The sequence below is a fragment of the Taeniopygia guttata genome, chromosome 2 (assembly GCF_048771995.1).
Source record: "Taeniopygia guttata chromosome 2, bTaeGut7.mat, whole genome shotgun sequence".
Classification (NCBI taxonomy): domain Eukaryota; kingdom Metazoa; phylum Chordata; class Aves; order Passeriformes; family Estrildidae; genus Taeniopygia; species Taeniopygia guttata.
The window spans coordinates 38,995,458-39,021,414 of NC_133026.1; the positions used below are offsets into that span (position 1 = coordinate 38,995,458).

The following is a 25,957-nucleotide window of genomic DNA, read 5'->3' on the forward strand; positions in this document are numbered from 1 at the left end:
TTTCAAGGTGATGACTGTTCTGTCTGGAGACTTTGACATGTTTGCTAAAAAGGTCAGGAGTTCAGTGAAAATCGAAATTGTGGAAAAATACGTGTGTAGTCCTAGGTATGCCGTGGTACCCTCACTGGAAGAATCCAGTTGTTGCAGATTTGCACTTGATGGAATACATCTCCCCTTTTTTTTTTGGTAGCTGCGTCTCCGCCAGCTGGCCAGCAGGAGTGTTTCCAACTCCCCAGAAAATGGGGGCTGGTTTTATAGAATGATGGTTTATAGAATGTTTTTTACATTAAACCTAGGTTTGTGAAATCACAAGATGTTTCGGTAAGGGGCACAATAAAAAATGGTGGGTTTCTTTCAGCCTCACCAGGGACTAATGGCATTACTAGCCCCATGAAAAGTTTTCTTCAAGCTCTGTCATCAGATGTTTTTTTTCCCTGTGAAGCCCATAATACCTTTTTCACCTTAGAAACTATTAGGATTTATCAAATATGGCCTGCTCTGTCTTTGCTGGTGAATTTTTTGTAGTTGCAGATGAGTATCCCCACTGTGGTAGCATAGAGAGGAGTGACACATTCCTCATCTGCTCATCCATGTCCTTTGGACCCTTATGTCTATTTAAAAAATAAGAAAACCCTGAGATATGTCAACCTTTTCAATTTGTATAACAACAATGAAAAGATAATAGACTTTTTTTCCCCTTAGTGGATTGCTCTTAAATCCACAGGTCTGTACTTCCATATACAAGATGTGGAATGGCAGCTTTTATTGCATTTTTATCTTTAATTTTTATTGCATTTTAAGTTCTGTCAATTAAAAATAATGAAATTCACTGCCACACGGGTTTCAAGAGCAAAGTTAGGTTTCTTTGGCCATAGAATCTTAGGGCTGCTCTGCATCTGCAGAATAAATGGCTAGACAAGCAGAAGCTGGATGGCAAGCTGGAAATACCAGCAATGACAGACAAAGCCAGAGCCCTTTCCAGGGCAGGCTGGTGCTGAGCTTCCCCACCACTGGCCGGCTGGCATTTCTAGGTGCTCTCTACCAGCTATTGAAATTTGTTTTTGCGAAGATCTTCCTGTCCTGCCCTTACATACATAATCAGCACAATTTTCCTGCTTTCTGGCAGTGAGCCTTCCTTTACTTATTGTTGTAGCTGCTTCCATTTTGTGCCAGCAGTGGTTTCCAGCCACAATGTCAGGCAATTAATTTGTTTATTCTGCAAGCCATGACTTCCATAGTGTGATAGACAGTGCAGACATCCTGGAAAAGTGCTGTGCAACTGGGAATAAGCTCATTTGAGCTTCCTTTTAGATAGTTGCTTTGGTAGCTTTCATTACTTGTGGGGTCTCCTGTTCTGGCTGCAGCCATTTTGCTGTGTGTTTTATCTGGATGGTATCACTGAACAGCATATGCTGGGTTGTAGATCCTTTGTAAGCCTTTCTGTGCAACTCCAGTTGCAGGTTTGCATGTTACCTAGGCCTGCCAGAGTAAATATTCCCAGTTAACAACTAAAAATTGCGTGTCTTTGCCCTAGCTTGACCATTGAGCCGACCAGGATTTGGTGAGGCAGGAGGTTTTTTTTGTTTTCTGACTGCTGCCACTAGTTAAAAATACTGCAAACTACATTTAGTTCATGCATGTACCTGGGCAATTCCCTGGTCACAAAACAGTTTTGTGCAGATCCCATTACTGAGAGATGCCTTAAATGTCTGTTGGTGCTCCAGAGAGAGTAGGAATGGGAGGTTTACCTTCTCTAAATACATTTTACAGGGTTAGCAAGGATAGAGGGTAACTTAAATGATTAAAATAGAGAGACTGAAAAGAGGCCATAAATCACAAACATTTATTTCGTAAAAAGTGCACATATTTGCCCAGCCCCTATTTCAGAATAAAGCTAAGTGCAGAGGTTTCAGGCGTGTGGTGGGCTGGATTTTCTTTTCAGTTGTTACTGGTATTTATCTTCCCTCTCAGAGCTCAGTCAGAGTTTATAAATGACTGATAAAATGTACCATGGAAAAGTCCTTCCTGCTCCTTTGTTTCTTTTATGATAAAGTAGCAATATGCTTCACTCAGAAGCTTATTTTGCAAATTTACCAATGAATGGCCTCTAAATCTGCAGGAGTCATAGCTGGCTGCCTGTATCTGGGGGTAATCAAAGCTGAACCAGATGAACCAAGCAGGCTGTTCAAACAGATTGAGCTTGCAATAGCCCTTCTCTGCTGATTACCCTGTCCCTGGCTTGCAGTGCAAGTTTTCAGCTTGTAAGCCCACTTTGCCTGCACATAAGACTTGGCATGCCCTATGCTGGCAAAACATTTTTAAGACGTTGTGATCAAATGATCCATCTCTTCACGCATGTGCATAACTTGAGCTCTAAATCATCTGCTCTGCCAAAATCAACTGGACAGTGAAGGAGAGGGAGTTGTATATATTCCCTATCAAATATGTAAGGGTAGCAGTTCATGCTAATAAATCCATAAGACTTCATAAGTTTAAACACTTAACTTTGTCTTGAGGGCTCATCCTTAATGAGGTCCTTTGTATTCAGATAGCCAATGGCATAACAGCATTCAAAATATTACTGAAATAGTTAATATTCTCTGTGGGCACTCTGTTCTGTACTGAGCTCTCAAAGTTTGACTCATTCACAGGCAACTGCTGCAAGAGTAAGTGGTGAATGGGATGAGGTGGTTTCTTCAACATTGTGTTGAGGTTGGATTGATTAAATAGATTATTTACTTCTATGCAATAGACCTAGGAAGCCAGGTTTGTTTGCTGCTTGATACATATGGTTTCACATATCACTCTCTGCTTTCAGTGCAGCAGGTAAGATATCAACACAATTAAAAGTGAAAAATAATCTGTCTGCTCTGCCACTGGTGGATGCTCAGGGAACACACGCTGATACAATAGATTTCTGAATAATTTATACTCAGCATTTTTTCCTTGCACTAGGTAAATGAGGATGCCTAATGTGGCATGGTCAGAGTGATACTCTATCTGTCATCCATTAAGATAACAAGATTGGTGGGCCTGGGAGGAATGTAGCATGATACACAGAAAAGATGAGATTAAAACATGAAGTGTTGGTCCAAAATGTTCTCTGTAAAGGATGCTGATAAAAACAGCTCAGAAAAACAGAATTAATTTAAAACTGTGATTTCCACAAAGCTTTGTCTTCTCTAAAATAAAAACACAACATCCATGTTCCTTTCAAAAATTGTGGATAAAAGGAATATCGGAGTAAATCACTGTTCCTGATAGGCCGTCAGTTGTTTCCTCTCCTTTAAATTTAAGTACTTTGTAGGTGCTATCAAAAACAATTATGTATGACAGTAATGCTTTATGTCTCACAGAATGGGATTTTTTTTTATATATTCATGAGGCTTTTTAAATTGCAAAGAAAAAATCATTTGTTATTGTTTTTGGCACTGGAGTGTCTCATCTCCCATCACAGAGTGTTAATTTGGATGGGATGCTAAAATATTTGCATAAAAAATGGCTCATGTAAATATTCAGCCAAACAGATTCATTTTGAGGTGACTGCATTATAGTTTATAGTATATTGTTTTCCAAGAGCCAATAGGCACTAAAAGTTGATAAATTCATAAGCAGTGGTGGTTTTCAATCTCTGAAGTTTCTGACAACTTCTTAATATCAGGTCACATTTGGATTTTTTTGCTTTTTGAAGAAACTGATGTGAGATCAAATGGGAGCCATTTGATAGAAAGCACTTTGAGGAAAACTTAGGCTTGCTTCTGACTTCAGTATTTTTAATGAAAAGGCCACGGTTATTTTACCTGTGCTATTTGGAACCCAGCCTTGAAAGGGTTTAAATGTGCTTTTCTGTTTAACTGGGCAACAAGCACCTGCTCTATCACCATCTCCATGCCCTATGCAGTTTTTTTTCACTGCAGAGCTGTAGTTGGGGTCCAAACCCCTGCAGAGGGAAAGATAGGACACTGTTTTTTCAGCCCAGATTCAGGAGGTATCTCTGAGCATGACCCTGCTTGCAGTGCCATCCATAACTTGTGGCTGTGCCACACCAGGCTTCTGGAGGTGGATGGGAAAACTGAGTCCCCAGTGCCCAGCAAATTACGCTTCTCACCCACCAGTGCCTGAACTCCTGTCCCAGCTTGGTTTGGGGTTTGTGTGCAAAGACAATTATAATCTTAGTGCCTCTCCAGAGGAAAATTTAAAAATCTAATCTTTTTGATGATGTATTGCTGAGCTTTTAAAATGAGTTTGTCACAAATGCTACAAGTAATGGTATCCCAATGCTGACTTGAAGAAGAATATTTGTGAGTGGGCACTAATGTGTTGTTGAGAACCATGTCCTTAGCTTTGACCAGGACCACATTACACCTTTTTTTCACCTGAAAATTTTGTGTAAACAAGTTCATTTTTATTTATGTTCCATGAGTAAATCCAGGAAGAAAATCAAATACAGGTGTTAAAAAGTAATTTATCAAACAGCAGTCAAAGCTTCCATGATTACTATCCTCCTCTATATATTTCAGTCTGTGGAGAACATTGCCTGGGGAGGTTAGGTTGATGAGGAAACTCTCTTCATTTCTACCTGGAGATCTGCTTTCTCCAAATTTGTTCTTAAGCATTTTTTATTAGTAATAAGTTCATGAATGCTTAATACTTGCTGTCTGCACATGGATCACATTTTTCAGCAGCACTGTGGTCAGGTTTGTCTGGTAAGGACTTAGGCAACCTCCTCTGCTTTCCTTTCTGATGAGCTGTAATTAAACCCTGGCTTAAAAGGATGCACACCCTGAAGCTATGTATCAGAGCAACCGATCAGTAGGTGCAATTAGCTACTGGTTATACTTTGGTAAAGTACAGATGTATTTGAGAAGACTGTCTCTTCCCAGTATTGGGTGAGTTGTTCATTTGGGCCATTTTATTTCTTGCCCTATCAGGCTGGTGGTAGGAGAGTAATGCTATTGGTGGCCGTGGGTGTTAAATCACCTGCAGCAGCACTGGATTAGGCTGGCGTGGCTGCCACAGAAGTTACCAGTTTTGGCTTGTCCTGTGTCTTTCCAGCTAGAAAGTGATGACTAAGTAAGCTATAGAGAGACCCTTGAAACAGCATAGCTCACATTTTCTGCCTGTTGAAATAAACCAAAAGAAATGCCATAGATGCCTCACTGTTGTTGTTAGCCATATCAGCAATTATCCCAGAACCAGGCATCACAGGGGAATATCAAAGCAAGAAAGGAGTGAATACTACCATAAATTTATTTTTTTTTGGCAAGTAAACAAATGTAGATACACGTGCCATACTTGTAATTGCAACAATTCAAACAGTGGTAATGATTAGAAGTGTAGAATATAAAATAACAGTGTTTTTTGGTAACTTGAAAGGTTTTAATTATCCAAACAAATAGCTCTAAATTCTTCTTCTGGGTCCAGTAGCTTAAGGAAAAGATGTGGAGAGTTTTTATTTACCACTTCAATGGTAGTAATAAATATCTCCTAAATCAGAGAAGCCAACCTCAGATGAAGCTTGCCTGTGCAAGAGCTGCAGAAAATATTTGCCAGGGGTTACGTGATTAAAGAGTCATTTTTCAGTTCTGAGTGAATCTTAGGTATTTTCATAACCTTAGCATCTATAGTACGTTGGTTGTGCAAGGAATTTATGACCAGCCCTTACTGCCTGCCCTACCACTCCCTGATCATATAGCCAGAAAGTCTCTCAGTCAGCTCTGAACGACAGGAGTTTTGTTTGTTGAGCTGCACACGTATCTTGGTGAGCGCTTTGAGGAGAGCCAATTTTATAGCTTGCCATGATTGCATCCTTAGACAAATGCATTGTGGGCACAGAGCTAGTCTCTGCAGCATCAAGTTTACAGTTTCCCTGTAGGGTGTAAACATGTGGATGGTTGAGGGTTGAGGGCTCTCCAGCCCTCGAACAAATATTACATTGCTAACTATTCTTCCGTAATGTTGTGATGTTGACTGAAATTTGACCCTGGTGCTTGCTGAAACCATTTTCAAAATCTGAGTGAGAAGGTTAAATACTGCTGTCAAATTTCCAAATGTCTGTTGCAGAAATACTTTTCCTGAATATCTGTGGGTTGAGCTCTAAAATGCTTAAAGTAATCCTCTTTTTCTTTTCTTCATTATTATATGATATTATCTAAAGCTTGGGGTTTAGTGAAATTGACTTGGGTTTTGCCTTTTTTCTGTGCCTAACCTTACCATTTATGGATATTTTTCTCTTTTTTACTTGTTGAAGGAGGTGTTCAGTCAAATGATATTCCTTAAGTATTAACCAGACCTCTATGTTTCTTTAATTTCTGTTCAAGATCATTGTAATTACTTGATTATTTTCACAGTTGTATCTGAGTAAGAAAAAAAGTGCTGTAATTGGCAACTCTTACAAGTTCACAACTCAATAACCTGATACTGGAACTCTTCCACCTGCAGAAGCCTCTTTAATTGCTGTAGGAGTTTCAGCAGTTAAGAGACCTGGGTTTGAAATTATTTCTCTTTTGAGGTGCAGCCTTCAAACTAGAGAGTCTCTGCAATAACAAAAATAGATAGGACCTTCAGGCTGAGTGAGTCTGTTTGTTGTTGGATGAGTGTCTGACTTCCAAGTGAAGATCTGTTAGGAAGGATGTTGTTTACCCAACTCATTATTTACATTCAAAAGCTCAAACAACTTTTAGTTGAACTTTTTTTGTAAAATCTAGGACTTCATTTCCTGAATGCTCTTACTAGTTCTAGCTTTGTTTATTTTGGCCTTAGGTTGCATTAGATAATTAGTTTTTATTTAGGAGATGAGTCTTATGTTGCAACAAACAGTACTAAATTATAGTAAGACTGAGTCTTTAAAGATGCCATACTCCAGCCACAACTTTGAATTAGTTTTGTTATTTTAAAGCAACATTTGTGCCTGTCTCTATGGTTTATGGAAAGCTCAGAAGCTTATTTGTTTTCTTTTTTTTCTTGATTCCAGGGCTTTTTCCGCAGGAGTATCCAGAAGAACATGGTTTACACATGTCACAGAGATAAAAACTGTGTTATCAATAAAGTTACCAGAAATCGCTGCCAGTACTGTAGACTACAGAAGTGCTTTGAAGTGGGAATGTCCAAAGAATGTAAGTTGTCTCGGAAAAAATTTATTGTTTGTCGTAACCTATGTATATGTGGCAGTCCTAAAGGAAAAAAATTTTTTTGCAGTTATGTGGTTGAAGCCAGTATCTGCATTCATATGGAGGGGAAGGAGTATGAATTTGCTACACAACTTTAGACCTGTATTTACAGACTTCTAAATCCTTAACACTGCAGCCTAAATGTTCTGTGTTCTTACTGCCTGGACCCTCTCTAAAGTGTGAAATGAGCTGGCAGATGCTCTTCTCTAAACATGCAAAGCCAATAAATCTGACTATGCAAAGCACACCAAAACCCCAAAGGATCCTCTTCCTTCTTTTCTAGAAATCTCTGGTTTGCCCTTTAAATTATAATTTTAAAATATTTATATAAAAATATGTAATATTCTCTTTTTCCAGCTCATTGATATCCCCATCAAGACTAAAATATAGCTAAAAAAGCCCTTTTCAGATCCCGTTGGGTAATGCTTCTGAAACTTTCTGATTTTTGATTGGATTGATTGCAGTAGCAAAAAAGTCTCTGGTGTAGTAATCTGTTTGATTGTTGAGGGTTTTTACCTCTATCAGCGATGTTTGTGGTGTCAGTAGGTCAATTCCAGTAATAACCACTACAGAAATTTGCAGTGTGTGCATAAGAAAGTAGGGGAAATTGCCCAATCAATTCTTAACTTTAATTCACCCACAAGAGTTCATTGGAGAGAATTTAAGATCACAGGAAAAGATAAATTGACGATGATGAAGCATTTATATCTGAACTGTGATTTAAACCGGTTCTCATCTTCAGCATTTTACATCTTTGAATTGTGTGGGGAATCCCAGTAGTTCCCTTTTTTGTATTTGGTCAGGAGCTAGAGGTACTAAAGCTACTCCTCCTCACTGTATCCCATTTCTCTCTCCCACCCTCTCTTTCCTCTCAGAAAAAGAGTGTTGAGAAGTGGAGAAAGAACCAGATACATCCTTTGGACCATTGTGCTGTGTTTCCATCTTCTTTCATGGAAATGTGAAGTTGTGGTTATTGGAAAGTTTCAATCTACTGAGGGAGGTCTTTGGATTTCCATTAATTCACTGTCTGTGTTGGGTTTTCTAGTTTTCTTGTGTGCCTGAAGTGCACTTCTCTGTACTTAGTATAGATCTGTTGGAGTGGAGCCTACAATGGGTGTAAAGGATAAGGTAGGCTAAATGCAAAGGTAGAAGATTGAATGAGGAGGATTTTATTGATAGCTATTTCACTAGACATGAAGTGCACATGAAGCCTTTTTTTTCCTTTGACAGAAGCAGTATGATGTAGTTTGGAAGAGAAGAAAAAACACTTTTCTCACCTGAGGCCTTGTTGGTCTTGAGTTCCTAAGGTCTTTACTGCTGATGTGAAATAGTAATCTTATTAAAGGCTGTAACGTCACATTGGAGTAGGTTTTGGAAGTATCAACAGTACTTCTAACATGTTAACCAAAGTTACTTTGGATAAAATATAAAGACTTACTGCCTTTTAGATGAAGAATTGTTTTTTCCCATAGGGTAGCTGGAGCTTTGCCAGGAGGAATTCAGGTTTTGCTCTGCCTGTTTCCTGGGGTGAACTAAGTGAAATTGCCCTTTGGCAGTTGCCTTTATCTCAAAATTCTACAGACACTGAAAGGGGTATAACAGGTTGGAGGGGGAGCAGAGGATCCTGGAGAGAAGTGAGGGATGTCCTCTGGCTGCATTTTTGTAGAAGGCATTTTCAAGGGAACGGAGAAATTATTTTAAATGTCATCAGTTTGAATGCAGTGTGTCTTGTCTTCTGGGTTTAAGAACTAAGTCTGAAGTGATTCTGTGTTATCCCTTCATAAACAGGAGCTTTTCATCTCTTAAGAGATTTGAGAAACTATTTTCTTATCTGACCTTCTTTCATACATATCTCTGGGTTTTAATTCTATTTCTTTAGAAGTTTATGTAAACAAAGGCACATCTGTCATTCAGCTTTTTCTTACCAGACAGAGGTTTTTCTTTTTCCCTCAGTGCATTATTCACATTTTATTTTTTGTCTTCTTACAGTTCTGTTATCTTGTAATGTGAAAGCAATGAACAAAAGACAAAAAAAAGTATCAGAGAAATCTCACAGGGAAACAAGCCTACAATGCTCAAACCAATGCCAAATGGGAAAGTAATCATGATGGCACCTGCAAATAGGAACCCCAAGGTCTGTTCTCAGGAGCTAAGGAGGAGTAGTTGCTGGTTTTCAGTATACAGAGTAATCTGTGCTTAAAAGCTTAAAAGTCCTGTGTTTATTTGTTCTGTCTTTAAAGGGCATGCAAAAGTACCTGCATATGCAGCTCCCTTTGAGCTTAATGAGTGTTCCGCACAAACATCAGAGGAGAGATGGGAACTGGGTTCATAGTCAGTGTGATAAGTAAGGGTTTAAGTATGGGGGTACAGTGTTTGAAAGAGAAGAGATACTGAGCATTTCTTGTATGCTTTTATCTTGTTTCAGAGAATGAAGTGAGATGATAAAGGAATGCACCAAATTTGCATTTCTTTGTAGGTTGTTTTGTTTGTGTAGTGGGGAAAAAGGATCTTCGACCCCATTTTTCTCCCCAGATCTGATCAAGAGAGGTCAATAACTACCTCCAGGGCAGGAGTGGAGCTATTTGCCTTGTGATAATATCTGCAAGACCTGCTGAAACTTGATCCCACTAGTGTAGAGACCATCTTTCATTGTGTAGTCCCTATTGCAAAAAGTTTGTGCTCCAGATAGGAAAGACAAAGAGTGTGAGGAGAAACGACTTAGTGGTGACTGCCTTATCATCCTACAGCAGGACAAAACACAGCTTGAAATGAAACCCTGCCATCTTTAATCAGATACCCTTCCTTCAGAAACTCCAGAGCTTTGTCCCCGAAACCTGAGCTGCAGCTCCCGGTTCAGGGCCTGGAGCCAGTCCCTCCACCAGCACCGCATCAGCTTTGGGCATTGTTATATGGCTGTCCCACCTTAGCTCATGTAGGAGTACTTAGGGCAGTGTAGGTGCAGCTGAGGCTCTGGATCCCACTCCAGACCACTTCTGTCCTTCATAGTCTCCCAGTCTGTTTGGTGTTTTTAATCATCACGTAGAGACAAACGGTGATCACGCAAGGTTCTTTTCTTGCTGCTGCTGAAGTGAGAAGGCTGCTAAGGCTTACAGTGGCTCATTATGTGATAGAGAGCCTTAGGAAACTAACCTTTGCCCTTCTCTTACGTGATCTCTGCGCTGCTGTTGAAGCCCCATCCTCGGCGTGACCCCAGGTGCCAGCCAGCAGCTCGCTGCTGCCTGGATGCGGGCCCTGGGCGCTCAGGAGCTGCCGGGGGTCACACCTACGGCGCTGTCTCCTGCAATTAAGGGAGCACGCAGGAAGCTGGGCAAAACTCTCCCACAAGAATGGACTCTTTCAAGCAGGATGCTGCAACAGTCACTTTGTAAGGTGAAGCCTGCTCATAAAGAGAACCTAAATTGGATTTCTTGTAGGGTATAAGGGGGGAAGAAAATGGACCTCCCTTCTGCCACAACTGCCCAACTTAGCCCAGGGGCTCTTCAACTTCCATAGTTTTTAATAAACTGTGTAGGCTGCAGGGACTGTCACTGTACTTGATGATGTTTGGGGTCCCCTCAGACACAACCCAGCCCACATACCAGGGTGTGATGCAGAGAAGCCGTCTTTATACTGGCATAAATCTTGTCTGCAGTGAGCTCTAATACAGCAAAATTATGTTTATAAAGGCACAGAATTGTTCCAGATTACTTCAGCACACTGAAGCAATGTTGAGATTTGCAGATCTGCTTACAATTAACCTCTCTGGAGGGAGGAAAGGAGGAAGGGAGGGAATGCAGGGAAATTATCATCAGGAGGAGAGAATCTGTTTCTGTGCTCTGTATTTGTTGGGGATTTTTTAACTTGTCCAGAAATCTCTGTTACTCTTTGTCACAGACGTGAGTCTTACAATATTTAAATGCTTATGCTTCTTGGAACATGTGATTACATTCTGCTACTGAACAATAGAGTGAATGGATTTACTTACTTTCATTCTGGTTGAAATTGGCAAGCAGATAACATCAACTTGAGGAACTGTCATGTTTGTATTTTTTACTCCTTTTTAATTTTTTCAGTCTCCTTAAGGAAGCATGATTCCATCTGCAGTGAGTTGCTAAGTGGAGGGCTAGTCTGCATAGTTGCATTTGAGAAGTTCATGCAGATTTCACTGATGTCATTTTAAAGTGAATTAATTAGAATGCATGCAATCTTTATTTAGATGTTAGTCAGAACCAGACTGGGGTTATTTTATTCTTTTTAGCCAGCAGGAAACTTTGGATTTAGGAATTGTTTCTTCTTTGCTACAGGCTAGATTTTTAACTGGATGCCTAAATACCACACAGTGGCTAGGGGCTTTTTCAAAAATTCTGGAGTAGTTGCCTTGCCTGTTAACTTGCTTTCTCGAGAGGCAGGAGCTAAATATCAGAGTAGAAATTGTAAACCCCTGAATTCTGTTCTGGGACTAATTCCTCTCTCTAAACCCTACAAGCTGATTATTTTGTCTTTCCTATCTTGAGAGGTGAAAATTATGTCTTTTCACCAGGGCTGGGAGACCTTGTATTGTAAGTGCTTTGAAAGTAGAAAGATGTAAACTGTGAAAATACCAATTAAATTAAGAACTGGAGAATATAGATAGTGGGTAAGCTATGCCCAAGCCATAGAGATCACATATTTTTAATTCTGCTTTTTAAGGACAGACTGTTTTGGAGATTTTTTTCAGCTGCTAATCAGATAGGAAATCTTGGATTTTTTTCTTCAGGCTGAAAAATTGGGAACTTTCAAAAGTTAATGCCAAACTCTCAATATCACTGATGAGGAGATTGTTTTAAGATGACAGCAAAGCTAACGGGGAAGGGTTTCCTGCAACAAAACCCAGAGTGCTCTAGTGTCAGCCTGTGCTCTGCCAGTGATAATGCACGCTTTGTTATGCTGGGTAGCTGAAAATTATCTACATACAATTAAAATTCTCTTGTAGAGAGCTGGATTCTACTTGTTGTGCATTGTTTCCCATGGTTAAACAAACATCTCTTGCTTTTCACATCATTCTTTTGCCTTCAAATAAGCAGATCTGTTTTTTTTTTTCTCCTTTTGGGGTCTGCCTCTTCTGTGTTTTAGCATTTACCCCTGATTTTCCATAGCTTTCACTTGCCAGCTTTAATGTTTAAACAGCAACTTAGATTGAATGTTATTATCCATAATTTACTCTATGTTCTGTGAAGATGGTTATGTAATAGCAGTAATTGCATCAACTCACCTAATGAGCTTTCCCTCCAGTGCCATGTACAGCAGATTAATAGCCCATGAATTCATTTGCAGCTCGTTGTATTTCAGAAAAGTATTTCAGGCAGCAATTAATAAACTGCTAAAGAAAATAACATAAAAAATGATTTTTTTTATTATGTTAACTCTCCAGCTGAACAATTTATTGGCACCTTTCATGATGCGGTTAAGTAAATTCTCTCCTAATTCCTCAAGCAGAGTGTGATTAGTGAACCCTGCTCAGCTCAAGACTGTCTGGTAATTAGTCTGATCTTTATATCCTAAAATGTTAGGGAAAAGTAAGAATAGCATCCTAATGTTCTCTTTTTCTTCTATTCTTTGCCTTTCAGGCATTATGCAAATAGCTGTAACTTTAAATTGCAGCACACTAGCGCTGCAAATTCTTTTTCCCCCTTTCTTTCATAGGAACCCTATAATTGTGTAAGCTAAGAATTTAAGACCTCGGCCAATAAACAACCCCTGGCACTGTTTCTGCCCTGCTTGTTGTGGGCTGCAGTGTCCCATACCTCCCAAGTGGTGGGACAGAGCCCGAAGCAGGGATCCAAGAAAGGTCATGGGGTGCTGCTGCCCTGAGGAAGGTAAACCAGGGGTTAAATGCCACTGGAGAGGGAGATGCCAGGAAAAAGAGAACAGGGAAAGTCCTGTGTTTTGCAGTATAAAAGGGGATGAGGTGATTGAACCCAACAGGAGAAGGGCAGCAGTGAGATGCCACGGCTAAAACCACCTTTGCAGGGAAAGTGTCTGGAGAAAGGGGGAGAAACTGCTTCATGTGGCCAAACTTGCCAAGCTGCTCTAGAATTACTATTTCCATGTTTTTTTTGGTTTTTTTTGGTTGGTGCTAGTGTTTGGAAATTTTTTAAATTGAATATCAAGTTTTTCATGTTTTACATTATTTCTTTTTCAAAAGAAATAGTTATCTTCCTGCCACTACCATCCCTACTCTCCCAGTCCAAATGAAGCGTTTAGCTTGTCTTCGAAAGTAGTAAAATATATATTTTAAAATATTTTCCCTCATTTTGGGCTCTTGGGGACTGAGTAAGCATAAAGGGAATTCCTTCAATAAGCTCATACAGAGATTGATTACATGTCCTCAGCTGGAAGTTACATTAAGACTTATTCACTAAGGTATAGCTACCGTTGTGAACTTTTCAACGCTCTCTGCTGTCTCTATGACAACACAGATCCTGGCAGAAGTTACCAGGGCTCGTGTGCTCTCTGCAGCCTTTGTCTGCATCCATCAATCCTAGTCCTCGGCGACTGTAAATGTGTGTCTTTCTTACGTTTTTGCTTAATAAGGTGTTTTATTAAATTTGTGACACTTCTAAAGTTATTACACTAATCATTTGTACTGCCGTACGCAACCATGCTCTAAAAGAGATGTGCTTTATAAAAGGACTTTCTGAATGGCTCTCAGTCTTGTCCTGTGGAAGATATTCAGCTGAGTGGCACAGAGTCCTTGTACAAGTAACTTTTCATTCATTACAGGTGAAACTTAAGGTAACTAGAGCCTGGGAAAAGCATAATGCACACACAGTCTAATTTTTGCTTAAACCTGCAGTGCAGTCCAGAGGAGTGCTTGCTACTGTTCCGTGCTCTAGCAAAGTCCTCAGTCCTTGCTGAACACATCCTTATTTTAAAGGATCCCATAGTGAGTCTGTTGGTGCTTGCAGCTCTGGTTTCTGTGGCAGTCCAGCCATGTGCCACCTTCTAAGGAGATCCTTCTCTGGAGATTGGGCTCTTTCTTGAGAGCAGTTTGCATTGGCAGAGGTCATACTTGTCATATTTTTAATTTTAAACTTTTGGGATGTTTCAGGAATCATCAGATACTTTCTTCTTCATCAGTTTCCCAGTAAAAGGCATGTTGAGCAGATATCTCTTACAAAATCACTTCCCAACATAGATCTTGTTCTTCTTCTGCCCTTTTTCTGTTATTTCTCATCCCCTGCTTTGGTTTATATCATTATTCCAAATTGTATGTGTAAGGACACTGGCTCTATGCATTTGTGTTGCCAGTGCAGGTCGCCTTTACCTCTTCTTCAGTTTAATATCCCAGCTGCTTTCATGGCAAGGAAAACCCTGGGTTATCCTTTCTGCCTTGTCCTGTGCCAGGCAATGCTGCTGTAAGAGCAGCATTGCTACTGGAGGTAGCCAGTCCCTACCCAGTCCTTGCACTCCTAAGAATGATGCTGAGGCCACATTTGCTTTGTCATGCGGACATAACTGCTGAGACCCCAATCCCATGACCTCAAAAGCTTTGTTTCAGAGCTTCCATTCTTCCTTTATGCACTCAGTTCACTGCTTCGTATTCCTCATTCGGATCATTTTGTTGTTTGGGGATGTGGGGCATCTTTGCATCTCTCTTTTTATTTACCATTGTGCCATGTGGCTTGTGCTTTCTATACTGGCCCTTGTGGTTTCTCTGGTATCTTTTTTCTCCCTTTAAATGCTCTTTCTTTTCCCCCCCCCCCTAATTTTTTTATTTTGGGATGTTGAATCCAAAGGATGGAGAAATGTCAATGAGATAAATATCGGTCTGGGAACGAGCAAATTGCCAGTGTTCTGGGCCTTGAAGCTAAACATGGCTTATTTGGTTGTCAGGCCAACCTGAAAATGTTATCTGCAGTAGCCAAGGTTCATGAGAAATGCAGTAAATTGTTCCCAAGAGCTCTGGGAAGTCTGAACTGCAGCAACCCGAATGTTCCTGAAGGACTCTCTATCAAAGGAGAGGCTTATTTGGTCCTTCTCAGAAGAAACAAATATGAGAGTGTGTATATCTTCCTGCTGGTTTATATCCACAAACTTCTGTTTTCCTGGTGATCACTTTACTAGAGATGGTCTTGCACAGGGAAGGTGCCTCTGCAAAAGGCAAAGACGCAAAGCTCTCGCTGGCCTCTCTGCGGAGAGCAGCTCCCGTGCTGATGGTGTGGAAGATGGAAAGCAGGCACTCAGAAAGCAGTAAGCGCTCAAAGACGCTTTAGGAAGATCTCTCCATAAGTAGATGAGGCCATGGATTTCCCTCTGCTGCTGTCAGGCTCTCACGGCTTGCTTTCATCTGCTGGATGAATTGTTAGAGCAGAGGGAGCTTTTCATTGCCGTGCCTGCGATAAGCCGGCTGACACGTTGCAGCTCCTCCTGCTGGGATGCTGGCCCTAGGACTGTGCTCTAAAAATAGCCTTGATTTGTTTTTAGTTTGACTTTGTATCACATGCTCATTTTAAAATATATCAGAACAGTTAATTTCCAGTTCTTCAGCGCTTATGTGGAAAGTGTAAAGGATTTTTTAAAGTAGATGGTGTACAAGGAGTAGAAATAGCACCCTTTCTATCCAAACTTAAATAACACTCAGCTGCCAACTCTATAAAAGGAAAAAGAAAGATCATAAGGTGTTAGAATTTTTAATGTCCTCTAGCCCAAAATGAACACAAATGGTTTTGCCCCATCTTATTTTACTCCAGTACTTGTTTGCATGCTTGCCTGTTTCTGAAAGTTATTAAATGTTTAAATCTAGGTCTCATGAAAAGTCTGTCAATCAGACAACAGCTCTGAAACCTGACTTCTACAAGTTGTAGCTTAAAGCCCTACAGGCGGTGCCTGTGGCTGATCGGCATTTAATGAGCTGTGGGATCGTTTCTCAGTGCCATGCATCCATAACCAGTTGCTTGTTGTTGATATAAACAGATTTGGTAAGTAAATGTGAGGAAATTGCCTGACTTTGGAGACATTTACCTGAATTTCAGAGTTAAAGCTAAGTGGAATTCTTCCTTTCCCCTGGCAAAAAGTGCAACAGAAAGCAAACATGCTTTTAGTTGGATTACAGGCATGGTTAGTCATCTGACAGACAGTTTTAATGGAGTCAGAAAGACATGCTGGGGAAACATGCTGACCTACTTTTCTTTCTTTCTTTTTTCAAACTTTGAAGCACGTTAAATGTTAATTTTAAAACTCTTCATAAAGTTAGACTTTGGTGAAGGAGCTCATTTTGTAATTTAATTTATTTACACTTTGTTTAGGGTATTGTTTTGATAACTGAATTTCATCAGGTTGTTTCTGTTTTTGTTAGGAAATTGGGTTACCTCTGAGAAATCCATGTTCTTCCCCCTCTGCAGGACAAAGCAATCAGCTTCAAGTTAATGAATGATTTAAGTCCAATCCTCTGAGGGAGGACTTTACAAACCATTGACAATAACAGACTAACAAAGCGTGTTACATTTCTATCATTTTCAATGCATTACATTTTTAAACATTTGCTGTCTTTAAACTTGGGGGAAGAAGGGTTACTGGCAGATAGTGTTGTATATTTTGCACTTTAGCTTTTTTTCCCCCCTATGTTAAGGAGGTTGGTGCTCCACCATCAGTATTTTCTTGGAGGCAGAACTTGATATATTTGAACCTGGGAAACTCTTTACTGTAAAATTTGAGAGCTTGGGGGAAAGAAAACCTCTTAAATTAAATAGGAAAACTTAGCAGTGAGAATGGATTAAAACATCACAGAGATACTAAATTGAATGATACTGGGTGATAAAGAAAAGTGTTTTAGAAATGTTGTGGACTACCTCACTCCTTCAGCAGCGGGCACACATACAATTTGTCAGACGGCTGAGGGGTGCCAGGTCCCTGGCAGAGAGCTGAGCTCCATTCACCTTGCAAGCGGTTTTGGTGAAGACATCACTGCGCGGTTGAAGGAGCAGGAGAGGACATCATTCCTTGACACGCTGGTCGATCCAGGGACACTGTTTTCACCTTCTCTGTCTCCTCCTGTTTCTATCATTAACAGGTTTTCTGCTGTCACTCAGCCCTGGTGCAATGGGTGCTGATGCAAATCCTTTGCTTACTCCCATCTCTCCTTGTTCTTAACACCCAACAAGCTGATTACAGTTTGCATCATGGAAATAGCAATACAGTGGAAGAGAGGCATTAAAAATGGAAATTGTCAGTAGATCCTGAAGTTTATGGGGAGTTTTACATTTCACAGAATCCACAAGTTATATATACCTTTATGAAGTGCAGTAATTTTATATACTGTGTACTTCTAGAGAATGTTCCAGAGGCAAAGACTGAGATCTATTTTTTATAGTTCTTAAAATTAATGTACGATGTTGGCTAATACATGAGCCAATATGTCTCATATTTTTCTATATCTCTAGAAGACAGGTAGTGGCATTGCACAGGTCTTAGCCATTTTGTATGCTGGAGATACCAGTAGAGGAGGCATCAGCCCAAGAGGACAAATCAGCAGTAAGTGAATATCCTTATGCACTGAACTGCTGCACCTCATGTGTTCAGCATCCCTCACTGCACCATAGTTGTGCTTCATGCAAGGACTATCTTTCCCATGTTTTTCTTGCCATAACACTTCTTCTAGGATACCTGTGACATGGTAATGTTTTGATTCTAGTGGCGATGCAGCTAGGAAAAGACTCTCAAAAAAGCAGCACATCTGAAATTCCATTCAAGAAGTTTTTTTTTTTTCTGATACAGGAAAGTTGTTGATGCTGGAAGATGAAGCATTAGGTTTAGAGGAGCTTGAGTTGCTCTCTGACAGTACCACGCTGCCTCTTTTGGCAGGGAACTCTTGTGTTTCCAGTTAGGAATCTTGTGAAGATTAGTGAAGAAGTCTAGAGCTCAGTGTGTGTTTGGTCTTGTAGTCCACATTGTACTGTGCTGCACCATCTGGTTATCCCATCAAATAGCTCCAGGATCAAACCCAAGTGATCCAGATCCCTGAAACAAGTGACTGTTAGTTCATAAGATCCTTTTGACAGCACTTCTTTACAAGAAAGATGTTTGACTTTCCCTTTTGGAAGAGAAGCTCAGTGCAAACTTTCCCCCCTGACCCTTCTTTGGATGCCTTTTCAGGTGAACACTGCTGTTAAATCAGGATATCCAGAAAAAATTTTAAATTGAAAAGGAATGAAAATAATTAAAAAGACAGTACATAAAAGCAAGAGGATAGTTGTTACTAAGTAAAAGAAGCCCTATTATGTTCAAACCTCTCTCATAACAGAGGGAAAAATAAACAGGGACAAAGGTGAATAAGCATAAATATTTTATTCCTTTAGTTCTAAAGAAGGCTATAATCCTGTTTGTCCTCAAAAGAGAGTCAATGCCTTTCCTTGGCAGCTTTTCCTGTTGTTTTCAAAGTCAGCTACAGCTATTTCATATGTTTATTAGGAACATTATTCCTACTAGAATTTAGGCATTGTAAGGTGTGAACATACATAAACTGCACAGACCTATCATCTGCCACTCATAGGGTATGCAGTATAAATCCACGAGGTTAGGGATCTTCTTTCTTGGTTGGGTGAGTGAGGCAGGGAAGTAACCCTCTGGTAAAGGGGCCTTGCACTAATGGAGGAGGAATATTTTAAAATATTCCCTAGAAACTAGGGTGTGGGAAAAATGAGGCAATTAAGAGGAATCACTAGATACCATGTCTTAACAGTTTATTATATATATTTTTAATGAGTATTTAATCTCTAATGCTGTGTGATGGATTAGAAAAGAGGGGGACTCAGGCCTCTTTCTGTGCATACTTTTATGTTTCCCCTTCATTGAACATTTTCTCTGGGCAAATTGTTTAACTTGAGCTGGTTGGAGGTGTTCCAGCACAACAGAGCTTTGCTGAAAATAACATTGGGTTGAATCCCAAAATGAAGAGTTGCCTATTGTGTTCAGATTTGCAGAATCTCAGGATGAGTTACAAGGGGGGCCGGGAAGGAGCCTTGTCTGTTCCTGTCCTCCATGTTGTACATCCCAGGCCCTGGGGGAGTTGGCTGCACTGTGTCTACCATGCAGCCTGGTGCTCTGGGCAGCTCTGCAGCTGGATGGGCAGGTGGATGTTCATCAGCTTTTTTAGGAACTGAATAAACCTCTGCTTTTGGAAATCTTGAGGTTTTAGCCTGTGCTCCCCATGGGGGTTGTAACCCTACAACAATATCCTGAGGACCTCATAAAAACCTTTCTGTTAGTGCATCTTTTGTCTTGCACTTCCCACAAACTTGGAGAAGACCATCCTAGCTGGATGCAGGCACCCAACTGTGTGCAATGAGTTCAGGGGCCAATCCTACACTGATGATGGACATGAATGATTTGTCATCAGCGAGATACGATGGGTCAGCAGCCACCTGTAATGCCAGATGATCCTTGCTGGGTAGTCACTTCTACTGCCAGCTGGGGACCATCACCCTCATTTAGTTAAGGACCAGCTGTGTGTTGAATTCAGTCTCCTTGCCCAGCCCTTGGCTTCCCTTTCAGATGTCATCTCATGTCCAAGTTGCATCCTTTGTTTTCATGGAGAAGTCTGGGAAAACTAGGTCAGTTTATCCAAGTAGAAATTATTATTTTATTGAGTTAACTCTGTGTTGACCTGCTGCCTGTTTGCCTTCTCAAAACGAACTCCCTTGTGTGTACTAAATCTCGCCCTGGAAGTTGCAGAACCCTCAGTATTCACTTTGATTTCATATCAAAAATAAAAAGTTGCTTTTCTTAGTATCTTAGTATCTATCCTGGAAACAAGTGTCTGTCTGCTTTTCTTCTTGTGTGATCACTGCATCAGGCTGGTCTGGTGTGCTGTGAAAGCACTTAATGTAAAAAGGTTATGCGCTGGCTTTACTGGGGATATTTAGAAGATCTTATGGAGAAATCAGGATTTGATTCTGCTTGACCCTGACTGACAGAATTAAGCTCTTTAAGCCAGTTCTGTAGTTACTAACATGCCTTCTTTTTAAAATAATCTGGTCCGTTTACTCCTGCTATTTCAGAACTTCAGTCCTAGACAACAAAGCTTTTTTTTCTTTTTTCTTGCTTTTTTTTTTTTTTTTTTTTATGAAAGAATATTTGGAATGTATTTTTAAAGAACTTCTTTGGCATTGTACATAAAAGATAAAATATATCAAAATAGACAGTCTGATAATGAGGTGCAGGTTTGTGGAGTGATTCATGTCATAATGTGAGTGCTGAAACAGCTGAGGTTGCTGTAGGTGTGTTAAGGGAATTCGACCCTGTAACGCCATGATGCTTTTGCCTCTACATAAAGCAGGAGTACAGATGTCTGGAGAGCCTGCATTAATAGATGAGAATCAGTATTTTTGTATGTGAATTATGGCTGGAGCAGTATTTATTAAAGGCAAAAACAAGGGCCTTTGTCTCCCAGGCACCTTTTGCTTTGAAGAGTCGCACTAAAGCCTGCTGTTGTCCCAGGAGCAGAGATCCCAGAAGTGAGCTGGGGCTCCAGCTGCTGCCTGTTAAGCCTGGCTGGAGCTCAGAGCGAGTTATGCCATGCATGGGCAGAAAGGGTTCTGAAGAAAAGCCTGGGAGGCAAAGGCCTGTTAAGTGCCTCAGCTGGTGGGTGTAGTGCTTCTTCGGGGTGGGCAGTGAGACGCTAAAGCTGAAAGTGAATAAACTTGTTTACCTGTGGCAGCAGCCAGCTTCAGCAGGGCTTTCCCGGAGACTGCTGGCTGGCTTGGCATGGCTTTTCTGAAATCCTGAGATGGAAAGAAAAAAAAGTCCCCTGACCTCACTCCTTGCTTTCTCCTTAGTTTACAGTTGGTGAAAACAGGACTATGTAATCTTCAAAAAAATATGCCCCACCCCAACAACAAATCTGCAGATTGTTTATTCCAACTGCTCAGATTTTGGGAAGGGAAAGGATGTGAACAACACACTAAAATGCAGTGAGATGCAACGGTATTGTTTGGTCATGTTATTTTCTCGTTTGATTAAGCTTTTTTTTTTTTGTAGCATTATGGCAAAACAGCTTTAACAATACACACTGTTCTTTAAAAAAATCAAACCCACCTGCTGTCCAAGCCCCCTGGCCAGTGCAGATGTGTGCCCACCAGCTGTGTTGGACTGTGCATCAGTGTGAGGCTTAAACAGACAATTTTTTCTGGCTGATGTAGCAGTGCTTCTAGTCCACCTGGTTAAATGATACTGTTCTTCCCTTCTCCTGCTGCTTCAGCTAGCCAGGAGGGTAAGCTTGAGCAGGGTGGCTCAAATGTGGTTGTGGAGTGCACAGTCTGTCCCCCCTGCCCTCCACTTTGGGTGCCAATCCTGGCACCTGGGGAGATGGAAATAACCTCCCAATTGCAATTCTATTTTATTTTGTTTTAGTAGTAGGAGTACAAACGAGCTTTTGCATTTAGGAAAGAATGTGTGTAAGTTCGTAATGGTGTGTTTTCCACATTTGCTTTGGAGGAATAGGTAAATAGATTCTGAGCTATTTCTTTGCTTTTATTGTCCCTGGCCTAGTGGGAGGCCAGGGCTGCAAGCTGCCGAGGCTGTAACACAGACAAGCGCTGCGATTCGAGAGTGCAGCTCCCTTCCTTCAAACATGCCGGGAACAACTGTTCCTGCGCCTTCATGAGCTCAATTTACGGTTGCGGGAGGCGATGTGTTCCCTGCGCCTGATGAAGCACCTGCGCACGCAGAACCTCTTCAGACGTGTTGTCAGTTGGCAGCTCTCTCGCTAGATGCACCTTTACACAATTGCACAAGCCACCAGGAGGTACAAATGTGAAATTCAGCCTTGGGGGCAAAACAAAGAAATGAAACTTAGGTATGAAAGCGGTGTTATCCATCTGCAGATACAGATATTAGACCTGATCTCCCACCACGCTACTGTAGTTTTCACACTAATAGGACTCTGCTGCAATCAGTGGAGTAGCACCACTGCAAGACAAAAACAGCAGTGGGGATAAGTTGGGGCTGTTATTTTTAATTCTGGTAAATAACGTAGGGAGTGAACCCTGTTTGGGGAAAACCAGACTGTGTTCACTGCATGAAACCACCCATAATAAAAGGGAGAAATGTAGTGACACACCGTCTTGGTATTGCTCCTGAACTTCTGCTCTCACTTCTGGGGAGCCATTGCCCTGAGTCCTGAGTGTCCCGTGTGCAAGCAAAGGGAAGGGGTCTTCCAGCTCACCTCCTTTTTTTGGTAGCCTTTGCATTTGCTTCCTGTAAAGTCAGTTTTATCATGCATGACCAGAATTTGTCCTGTAGCTTGGACTCATTCATTACATTGAATAAATGTGCTTATTATGGAAAGTTATTTTGTGGAAGGAGTTTGTTGATGGCATTGTCAGGAAAGAGGTTGCAATTTGTCACGGTAGGTAGCTTGCTAGTTAAGTAAAAAGTAAGCCTTATTCTTTTCCTCAGTGTATGTTAGGATAAGAAATAAAATAGCTGTGGCAGGTTGAAGTGTGAAGTGTTACAGCCAGACAGTGGACAGGGATAGTGTGCAGTGTCTGGTCTTAGCTTACAGCTATGCACTTCCTTGGCCATCGGTGGTCCTGGATAATGCCCAGCAAATTGAAACGAGGACTTTGGATAACCCCAGCATCTCGTACTACCATGCCTGTCTCCTAAGAGAAATTAATGTAATATCTGTAGATAAGTAGACTGATTTACCTTTTGATGACCCTGAGAGAAAGGTCAGATTCAGGGTATTTTTGCTCATAATCGGTTATCCATAAAGAGTTAGTGTACCAGGCTTCAAGATTGTAGCTCAAAAGGGCAGTTGCTTTGAGAAGGTAACTTGAAAGGGCACCTCAACAGCTGAAATGAGATGAGACAGATTTAATGGCCTCTCAGTGATTTCTGACTGAAAGTTCAGAGTTTGAAATTTAGGGATTTTTTCTTCACCCAGTCTATGGTAAAAGAAATGCACTATAGCCTAATAGAAATTTATTTTCAGGGTGAGTATTTAGTAAGAGTTTTTCAACTGCTGTGTATACATTTAGTCACTTCAGCTTTAAGGAAGAGAAAGAATAATCACTTTGTGTTTGTTGCCTTGTGTATTTTTAGCTAATGTGTTAAGACACTGAAATTCCAGAAAAGCTGTCCTCCATTTCCCCAGAGTATTTTGGTTTAACCAGCTGCATGCAGAATTTTATCTGGACTGCCACAGAAGTTACTAGTAAATCCACTGGGATCTTGGCAGCCAAAGAAGTAGATAGCAAACACAACACTCTGCTTCCCCGAGGGTTTTAGTTTCATGGGAATTCTGCCACAGGCTGGCGCTTCTCAGTGGATTACCTGCAGAAGCTCTGTAAATTTAGGAGACCTCCCCAGATGGAGTGATTGATTCCCAAAGTTCTTACCCATTCCTGCACTGTGCAGGGAAGGGAAAAACTGGCAATACCCACTGAGTGATGCAATTACTTGCAAACCTGTTGCGAGTAGCATGGTAGATCTTAGTGAAAGTCATAGTTTTTATGTTGAGAGTAAGAAAGTGACTGATTTCATGCAGAATACTGAGAGAGATAGGGCATGACTAGAGTGAGGAGGGAATGATGTGTGTAGTTTAATTAAACAGCTGCACAAGGTGCAAAGGGACTTTGCAAGACCTGCATGTGGAGATACTCCATCTCACATATGGGATTTTCTGGCTATATTACGTAACTTGAGGTGATGTCTATGTGAAATACAGGTGGAAGCATACCAGTGAGTAAATTTTGTCCAAGTCCATGAGTATGGCTAGGCTATTTCCATTGCAGATATGTTGGTGAGTCTTCACGAGAAATATTAGTGATTTATTCTGCCTGCAATTGTTAGTGCTAACAACCTTCAATAGCTCTTTAAGCATCAGCTGCTTAGAGCATGTGGATTATCCTATTTCACGCTGGCAATTAGTTGATGATATTAAAGCACTTTGAAAATGGAAATCACAGGGCAAATGCTATTTAAACAGTTCATAATTTAATGTATAATCCCATCTCTCCACCTACTTTGATTGGAATATGTAGAGAGATGGTAAGGGAGACCAAGGAGTCTCCTTTCAGTTCAGGTGCTGTGCCCTGCCTGTCCTGCCTCTGACTCAGCTGCTCCTCATCCCCTACCTGCCCACACCCATGTGCTGCAGAACACATTTTCTTCTGGATTTTTTTTCCCATTTGTTTACCGACTTTCTATTTTTGCAACTTCTTCGTTTCTCATTTGTTCTTAGGACCTGTTTAGGGAGTATGGGGGGTGTTCCATTTTTTCTGGAGTCCTGATTTTTATTCTTTGGACAGTTGGTACTTTGTTTGGCATGTTCTGCAGAACTTGAACCATTCCTGAAACACTATAGTAAATATAAAGGTAGACATTAGTTGGTATACTCATACACTTGGAAACAGCTTATGGGATTTTGGTGGGGTTTTTTTGGTTTGGGTTTTTTTTTGTTGTTGTTGTTTTTTTGGTTTTTTTTTGAGGTGGGTGGTTTGGGTTTTGGGGTTTGTTTGCTTGGTTTGAGTTTTTTTGTCCTGTCGTTCTGCAACATTTAAGACAAATGTGCCTGTTTGGTTTCCTTCAGCAGTGGTTTTGGGTCTTGGATTGGCAGTTCTAAGTATCCCAAGTATAAGAGCTGCTGATTTTCCTTCTGTATGTCTTAAAATTAAAAAAAATTTAACAATATTTTTTTAAAGACAGTGCAATAATATAAATATTAATTTTAAATAAATAGATAAAAGAATACAAAAGGCCTAGCTTTCACCTAATTTCAAAGAGTATTTTTCTCAGCCTGTTGTTTTGCATTGGCTTTTAAGTTTTGGTCCTACATCTGATTTCAGATGGTATTGGGGTTTTTTTAAAGACTAGAAACTCTTTTTTTTTGCTCATTCCGCTTACTAATATTTCAGGGATGTGACAACAGCAGGTGCCAAATTTCACATCTAAAATGAAATTGTTCAGACTGATGAGAATCCTTGAAACCACAGGTGAAGTTTCAGGCCAGTTAAATAAAGCTGTAGAGCATCCATTTGTATCATTCATTCATATAATGAAACCTGTTCTTATAACTCAGCTCTGATATATTAACCCCGCAGTTATCCTCACACATAAATGGGAGCTGTGCTGCTTTCGTCAGGATCTAACCATATAAATCCCCTGTGCATGAATGGAAAAATAGAGGCCCTTAGGCTATAGGTATCAAAGGTCTCCCCTACACTTACAATAGCCTAATAAGGTTATTTTGAAGGCATAGGTAATTACTCACGGGCTCCCTATAGCCAGTGATTCATTGTTCACTACTGAAACATTTCTAAATGAATTATTTTTTAAACAAGCAAATCCTTAGCCTTCTCTTTTATGCGAGGAAAAAGAAGATGGGAGAGACACAAAATTCCACCATTTTCTGTGTTAAGTAAAGTACACTGCTTGCTAGTTAAAAGATCCCTGGTATTTGTAGCAGTTTAAATGTACTGTCGTGCTTCTTGCTGTTTTGAATGCCTATTTCTGAATTTCACATTTTGATAAAAATATTATTGTTGTCATTAAATTGATATTTAGAAAAGACGATACAAGAGCTCAGTGCAATGAATAAAACAGTTGGAGTTAACTATCCCTGGGGATAGAATCAATCACTGTTGTAGAAGAGGGTGACATTTAAAAAAGAAACTCAGAAGAAAATGTCATGCTTAAAAAATTAGATTTAAACGCACTAGCTCCTGATTGATTTTTATTGCACTCACATGGATACACTGATTGATTATCAGCCTTACAAATGTTTAGTGCCTTTCTCACTTCTCTAA

General features: G+C 40.4%; 1 protein-coding gene across 11 annotated transcripts in view; it reads left to right on the plus strand.

The window, feature by feature from the left end:
• RARB (retinoic acid receptor beta) overlaps positions 1-25,957 on the plus strand; it is a 319,701-nt gene that overhangs the window by 267,144 nt on the left and 26,600 nt on the right. For all 11 annotated transcript variants that reach the window (XM_072925727.1, XM_030266967.4, XM_030266968.2 and 8 more), the window contains one exon: positions 6,974-7,115. In XM_072925727.1, the coding sequence (XP_072781828.1) occupies positions 6,974-7,115 (142 nt within the window). The remainder of the gene's footprint in view (positions 1-6,973; positions 7,116-25,957) is intronic.